The 7,449-nt window shown below is 52.8% G+C and overlaps 1 protein-coding gene across 1 annotated transcript; it reads right to left on the reverse strand.

The window, feature by feature from the left end:
• Positions 1-1,284: 1,284 nt before the first annotated feature.
• KCNS2 (potassium voltage-gated channel modifier subfamily S member 2) lies at positions 1,285-7,220 on the reverse strand. Its single transcript, XM_086694921.1, has 2 exons — positions 6,752-7,220; positions 1,285-6,104 (listed from the first exon to the last, which is right to left on the reverse strand). The coding sequence occupies exon 2, from the start codon at positions 6,059-6,061 to the stop codon at positions 4,628-4,630; it is 1,434 nt and encodes a 477-aa protein (XP_086551047.1). The 5' UTR covers positions 6,062-6,104; positions 6,752-7,220; the 3' UTR covers positions 1,285-4,627.
• Between the last annotated feature and the right edge of the window lie 229 nt (positions 7,221-7,449).

The raw sequence follows: 7,449 nt of genomic DNA on the forward strand, positions 1-7,449 counted from the left end.
CCCATTATGCAGAAGACACGTGCAGGCACCACGGCTCCTGAGAATTAAGTGTGGTGGGGGGGTGATCCGTCTGCTCTGGCTCCACTCAGGGGCCCCGGGACCTCTTAGAAACAGGGTGGGCGATCCACCCTGCTTTACAAAGGGAACAAACATAAATGGCAAAGAGCCCTGAAGCCACATGGGATCAATGTGATTTTCCTCTCTGTCCTTTGATTTAATAGCAGGAATTAGATTAGGTGTAAATAGTATAAAGCCCAAAGGAGACACCTGTAGGTTATGTTAAAACTCTATTCACCTGGCAGAGACCCCAGTCCCAACATTCCTCTGGTATCATGATCCCTGAAACTTCCATCTATCGTGGCTGGCTAGTGAAGAGAGAAATGAGAGAAAACAGGTTCATGAGCAGTCCCTCTGCTCTGCTTAGGAATAAGTTTAGGATATCAGGACCGGCTCACTGTTACTATGTGGACGTAGAGGGGCCTGTAGAAATTCTGTTTCTCTATTGTGATGGAGAATTGGCCAGAGCTTTAAGGATGATCTAATCCAACCCTTTCACTTTGCAGCAGTGGGATGTAAGGCTCAGGCCAAATGATGTGTGTAAGATCACAGAATTGAAGGCAAAACTGGGAGTAAAGCTCAGGGACCTTCCCACAGACTCGCCGTGGCCTTTGCGATAGCTCGTGGTCTAGGGCACTACCAGGGTAAATGCGTGCTGAGGGCTGGTTCTATGTATCGCCCAGCAATACTCACACCAAACCAGCCAGGGCACTCAGGTTACCCAGGACCCAAGTTACTGTCGGGGAGGTACTGCAGCAGCAGAGACAATGGCACCCGGCGGGCAGAGGGTTGGCACGGGCAGGCCCCCCAACAGTGGTGCTGAGCAAGACAGTGTAGAAGGGGATCATCCTGCGAGAGCTGTCTGTTTCACGAGGGCCCCAAGAATGAATGACCATCCCTTCCACAAAGCAGTCTGGAGGCTCCAGATCCTGGTGAAAAGGGTACCACCTCTATATGCCTACAAAGAAGAAGTAACAGCTCTTCCTTCCCAACAAATGCTCAAAAAGCCTAGCCTTTCCTAGGAAACCCGGTCCCCCGTGCCGAACACCCTTGCGGGGTTTGCCACTCCATACATAATTGAAGTGTCTTAAGGAAGCATAAATAATCTTTTTCTATTTAATCTTCGGGGCTGGAGTCCTGAGTGTGTCAGCGTCCCTCCTCACTCCCGAGTCCAGGCACGGAGACTCGAGTGCAGCCACCAGACATAATGGTTCAGCAGGGCCTGTGTTAATGCTTGCACAGTAGTGTGTTAATGAGTGTTAAAACTGACATCGCAAATACAGCGTTCTCAATTTTGAAAATTACAACTCTGTAACAAGTCATGCTGTTAAAACATACAGGAAATACCAGTTAAGCCTTCAAGTAGACAACACGCAGCCTGTACAGATCACTGCTATCCCAAAGTGCAGAACAAATCATTTCCTTTGAAATGAGGCAAGAATTAGCAGGTAGTTCAGTTATTCGAGTACTAAGAGAAGTAGAAATAACACATCTGAATATTAAATACCAATTACTACCTTAGGAGCTACAAATCGGCTCGGCATTGCAACATGCCCCTCCTTGGGAGCAAACCCAGGAAATGAGGGCCTTTGGCAGAAAACAAAAACCTATAACCAATATCCATGCGGTCAAGACACAGTGTCACTTCCCAACTGGCACTTTTGAAGTGCTCTTCACATACGTAGTGAGAAGAGCCTGGTCCATATATTTGTCCCAACGGCATTGGAAATGCTGAGAGGGAGCTGCTCTTGAGCCACAGCTGGAAATAAGCAACCTGAAGCTTCTATCGGGTCCCCCTAGAGGAGGTATATGGGTCAGTCTGACAGCTTGGTGGCCGAAGACATCACCTCATAATTATAGTCTTAACTCCAGAAACAGAGCACAAAATTAACCTGATCCTCCCTGATTAGTTTCAGAGGCCAGAAGAAACTGCTACATAAAGATGTTATCTAGTATCAGTCAGAGCCCAATTGAGAGCACTTGTGAACTCTGTCCCTCGGTGGTACTCTGGAGGAGAGGAAGGTTCTTTCTCCTGGGCCACAGTCAGGTGCCATCCTTTGTGGGAATTAACTCCAGGGTTCAAGCCAGCTGGGTTGTTCTCTCTCCCTCTTATCTGAAACCACCACTTGGAGAAGTCGATGCTATTAGGACATTCTCATGCTCAGAAGTGACTGCCGTTCCAGGATGGGCACAACAATATTTTATACAAGTGTATAAATATATACAAGAGATGTTAAAAAGACAGTCTCTAAAGCACTTTGGGATTCCCCCAATGAAAGGCACCAAAAAAATGCAAGTCATTACTAAAATGAAAAGTCAAGTTTTCTAGCGTTCGCATCTGCGAAGAGCAACCACTAGGGATATCTCTTTTTTGGTGGTAAAACCTGCCTGTTGAGAAAAATACTCATGAGAGTGACTGAGTTATTCTGCCTCCTTCCTTGTTTCAACTTTTTCATGACCTTTGTGGCCCGTGACCATGGACACCATGCTCAGTGACCTGGTACCATCATCCTTGCCAAACTGAATGGTCCTGACAGATTTGTACCCTCCCCTGCCCTCAGTGCAGCTGGGAATCGTTTCATAAATTCTCTGCCATCCAGTGCTGGAAACACGAGCCTAGTGCAAATGCTAAAAAACAACCTGCTCTTCTGACCTGGTGGCCAGTTGCCCCTAAGTCATCGCATCTCTCCTGATACTTCTGACCAAGAGACGAAGACGGTAAATTGTTTGGCATTAGGAAGTGGCCACCTCCTCGCCCTTCCCCCATGAGGCTCCAGTACGATGGAAGGATTTGAACTTGGAACTCAGGGGTGTAAGGGACTGGTGCATTCATCCAACAGATTGCTCACTCTGTAGAAGCCATGGCAACTCTAAGTAGCAAAGCCTTCTGACAAGATCCTGAGGTATGTGTTTTCTTCAACCAGCAGAAGGCCCCAAACTTGCATAAAAAGCCAGACTTTCTCCTCGCTGAGACCCCGGGATTCGGCAGCCTTTTCAAAGACCGAACAGTAACAAAAACCAACCGACGAACCACCTGACTACCTGGAAGATAACAGAGAACTACATTACAAAGAGGCCCAGATTGCCTTCACCATGTTGTGTGCTAGTTGACTGAAGAAGAGGAGAGAGGGCATTGTGGAGAAGGAAAGCGTTCTCAACCTTCAGCACAAGCGGAGAAATTTAAAGGTCTTTTAAGTAGCAGCAAGCTTTGCAAGAAGTTTGCCATTATATGTGACATTTTATGAAGTAACAATGTTTTGTTTTACAGCTCTTTCCTTGCTCCTGGCCTCTCCCCACCCTCTCCCGTCGAAAGGCTGTTGAAATGGAAATAATCACTACAGTATTTCCATCCTGGGTAAGCCACACAGCCTTCATTCATGCATGGCTATATTCTGAGTACACACTTGCACGCCGCCCGGTTTCCATGTCAAACCAGGAACTCCAGGGCAATTAGAGCATCCTATATAACATACTGTATCCTGGAAGCAAAATTACCTAAGTTCTGCTTGGAAATAAAAGGGCTCTCATTTTATGAGCTACCAGAGCAGGCAACAAAGTTTCTAAGCTACTGCCCTTGCTAGCAACCCAATAATGTTTGCCTCAGGGAGATAATACAACAGTAAACCTCTTTTTAGTTGAGAAAGACAACACGACCTTATTTCTAAACATCTTAAAAAATAAATATTTCAAAAACATGCTTTGATCTAAGACACGGCAAAGTTTGGTCAATGGCCTAGACCAGGAACCTCAGCCAGAAATAAATGTCTCCATGGCCACCGTAGGAAAATGAAGGCCTGATTTTGAAGGTCTTCAGGTATCCCGCAATTTAGCCCCCATTTAGCTGAAGCCCTGTCCCTAATGCTTCTCTTTTGGGAAAAAAATACTCAACCTTCACCACATGTTTAACTAAGTAACATTCTCTAAAAGTGACATTTACGAATGAACATCAGTGTACCCATGCAAGCCACAGAGTTACAGATGATTTGTAAAAACAACTCACAGCCTTGCATCGGTCATATGCGCTTAACTTCACGTTCTTTGTTTTGGTATCGAAACTAAATGAAAGCAATGGATAGAGAACTGAGATTTTGTTTTCAGCTGACTGGGCAAAATCTCATCACATCCTTGCTGACCTCACCAATGTGTTTCCACGGGACAGAGTTGTGGGGGCTTTTTGTACAGAACTCACATGACAACCTCAGAAACAAGAGCACAAACAACTCACAGACAGTACTGGACCACAAGCACTAGAAGAGAGTACACAATAAACAGAAAAAATTAGCATTCTGGGTGGTACTCATCTGGCAGAAAGGTGAACATTTTTACGCCCACGATGCAAAGACCAGTGAGTGTCATTTCATTGAAGGGTGCAAAGGCATGGTGTCTGACACAACACCCTCTAAAAAGGATTCTAAATACTGTAAAAGCAACCTGGGGTGCACAACCCATGCACCTCTCCCCTTTGGGTCTGGGCATACTCCTTACGCCATAACTCTAAGGTGCCTGGACTGTGCCAGAGGCACCAGAGGCAGCTCAGCAACGTAGGTTTGAGGATGACAAGTCCTCTCGGCTAATGTAGGGAATCATTTAAACTTAGTTCACTTGGTGAGCTCCTGCTCATGTTCGTCAGGCTTGCCATGAGGGATTTAACTTTATGTGCATAGTAGTCCCTTAAATTGACAGAGGGAACCTCCTTCATTCCATCTCCGAAGTCACAGCTGCGCATGGCACTCTCAAGTTGCTTTTGGCGCCGATAAAAGTGGGAGAACTTGTTGAAGATCAAGGTGATGGGCAGTACCACCACCAGGATACCCGCCAAGATGCAGGCAGAGGCGGTCAGCTTCCCTGCGGTGGTTCCCGGGACCACATCCCCGTACCCCACAGTGGTCATACTGACGGTGGCCCACCACCAGCAGGCAGGGATGGTGGTCAGGCCCTCATTCTCCTCCTTTTCAATGGTGTAGGCCACTACAGAGAAGATGGAAATCCCCACAGAGAGATAGAGCAAAAGCAGCCCTACTTCTTTGTAGCTGTATTTCAGGGTGGCACCCAGGGAGCGGAGGCCAGTGGAGTGTCTAGCCAGCTTTAAGATGCGGAAAATCCGCATCAGCCTCAGGACCTGGGCCACCCTGCCCAAGTTGGCCAGGGTAGGTGTGCTCTCTACCACCAGATTCACCACCAGAGTGATGTAAAAGGGTACAATGGACATGAGGTCAATAAGGTTTAGGGCATTCTTGAAAAATTTGAGGAAGTCAGGGGCCACAGCAAACCTGGCCACCAGCTCAAACGTGAACCAGGCGATACCAAAGTGCTCCACAATTTCGAACCTGGGGTCCTCTCCAGGGTTGCCCTGGCTGTCAGGTATTTGGAAGTCCGGCAGGCTATTCAGGCACATGGTGATGATGGACCCCAACACCACCAGGATGGACAAGATGCTGAAGACCCTGCTCAAGACCGAGTAGCCAGGGTTGTCCAGCGCCAGCCACAGCTGCCTGCGGAAGTTGCCCAGCGGCTGCCCATCAAACTTGGAGGCATCGTTGTAGAAGGCCAGGATTTCATCGAAGGAGGATGTGGTGCTCTCCTGGTCGCTCTGCTCATCCCACTTCTCCTGTTCGGGCTCCACTTTGCGGCCATGGTAGCTGTAGCTGCAGCAGGAGTCGATGAAGAACTCGTTTATGCCCCAGTACTCGATCTCCTGGCTGAAGGAGAAGACGCACAGCTCGGCCATGACGTGAAGCTTGCCAGTGTGGTAGAAATGCAGCACATAGGGGAAGAGCTCGGGGTTGCGGTCAAAGTAGAACTCACGCTGGACATCGTCGTAGTCATCACAGAGCTCCAGAATGGCCTCGCGCGAGTGGCAAAGCAGCAGGCGGCCCAGACGCGTCTCAGGAAAGCGCAGCAGGGTGTGCGAGCGCAGCCGCCTCTTGAAGCCTCCTACGTTGATGCGGATCTCTCCATCTTCGACGTTGGCCTCCGACACGTCCCACAGGCTCCGGCGGGTCATGCTGGAGACGCCCGGCCGCCCGTGCCACGCGGGGGCGCTACACCTGAAGGCGGAGGAAACGGCGTCCTGTGAGCGCGGGGTGCCCAAGACCACGGCTCCCCTCTCCTTTCTCCCCACCCCTCTCTGGCGAGCCCAGTCCTCCCCAGGCGGGCCTCTGGGGGCTGAAGGGCACTGGGATAGGGGGAAGGTTCCGTGGGGTTTGGCCCCCTCCCAAGGAAAGGTTTGGGAGGAGAAGGTATGTTTTCAGTAGCATGGCTGCGCCTCCATCCCCACCCCGGGGGTCCTGTCGGTCGCTTTACGCTTGTGGGGGTCGCGCCCCCGCGGCTCAGAGAGCCCAGGGGGGCTGAAAGCTGACCTTGCCCGTGGGCAGGCCGAGGAGACACCCCCGCCCGCTCGCCGCAGACAGGCGGGACTGTACCTGGGATGCGCACGGGCAGGGCTGGGCCGAGGGTGGGGGACGCGCAGCTTCGGCAGGGGGGGCGGAGAAATTCACCGCTCGAGTCTGTAAACCCGGGCTGTGGGTAGGGGGCCAGCCTGGCGTCCCCTGCGTCCAGCCCTCACGACTGGAGCCCCCTAGCCCCCCGCCCCGGGCCTCCCCGCCCGCCTGGCGCGGTGCCCGGGAGCCGCGTGCGCCGCGCCTTACCCAGCGGAGCTGCCCAGGCTCGCCCTGCGCGTTCTGGAAGCGCTTACCTGCAAGCACCGGGGCCCGCGGCCGAGGCCGGCGGGAAACTTCCCCGACCTGCTTGTTAGCATCTCTGCGGCCGCCGCTGCCGGCTGGCTGTGCGTGTGCGCGCGGGTGCGAGTGTGTGTGCGCTTGTGTGTGCGCCCGGCGGGCCGGCGGGCGGGGTCCGCCAAGCGTCTCCTCCTGTCTCCGGCCGGAGATGCTGCCGCCGCCCGCAGTTGCGGGAGGCTCACAGGTGGCTGCGTGGCCCCGACGCTTGCAGAGCCCCCCTCTCTCGATCCGCATGCCCCTCAGCGCCCGAGAGAGACAGCAGCCCGCGCCGCAGGCGCCGGCGGGAGCGGAGCCCGTGCGCCTCGGCTTGGCCCTGCGCTGGGGCGCAGAGCAGTGGTGCTGAACGGACAGCTCCACGCGCCCCACTCCGGGGCGCGGCCGCCGCCCCAGACTCCGGAGATGGAGCTGCCGCCGCCGCCTGAGCTTCTCGGCTCTCCTCCGGCGCGTCACCGCGACCCTTTTGCGCCCGAGGCTCGACGCAGGGCCGACACCTTTCCCATCCCTTGATGACAGCTATTACTGCCACGATCCCTCCTCCCAGGGCGCAGGCAGGGGACTGCCTACGGTGACCTTTCCCCACTGGGTGCTGGGCAAGAGCCCGGCCGAGGAAGGAGGGGTGGCTTGCGCGAGTCTGGGGGAAGGGCAGGGCTCCAGG

This window comes from Puma concolor, chromosome F2 (assembly GCF_028749965.1).
Source record: "Puma concolor isolate L17-30 chromosome F2, mPumCon1.1.hap2, whole genome shotgun sequence".
NCBI lineage: Eukaryota > Metazoa > Chordata > Mammalia > Carnivora > Felidae > Puma > Puma concolor.

Bases quoted from the DNA above. Each gene is read 5' to 3' on its own strand.
- KCNS2 (XM_086694921.1), bottom strand. From the start codon at position 6,061: ATGACCCGCCGGAGCCTGTGGGACGTGTCGGAGGCCAACGTCGAAGAT.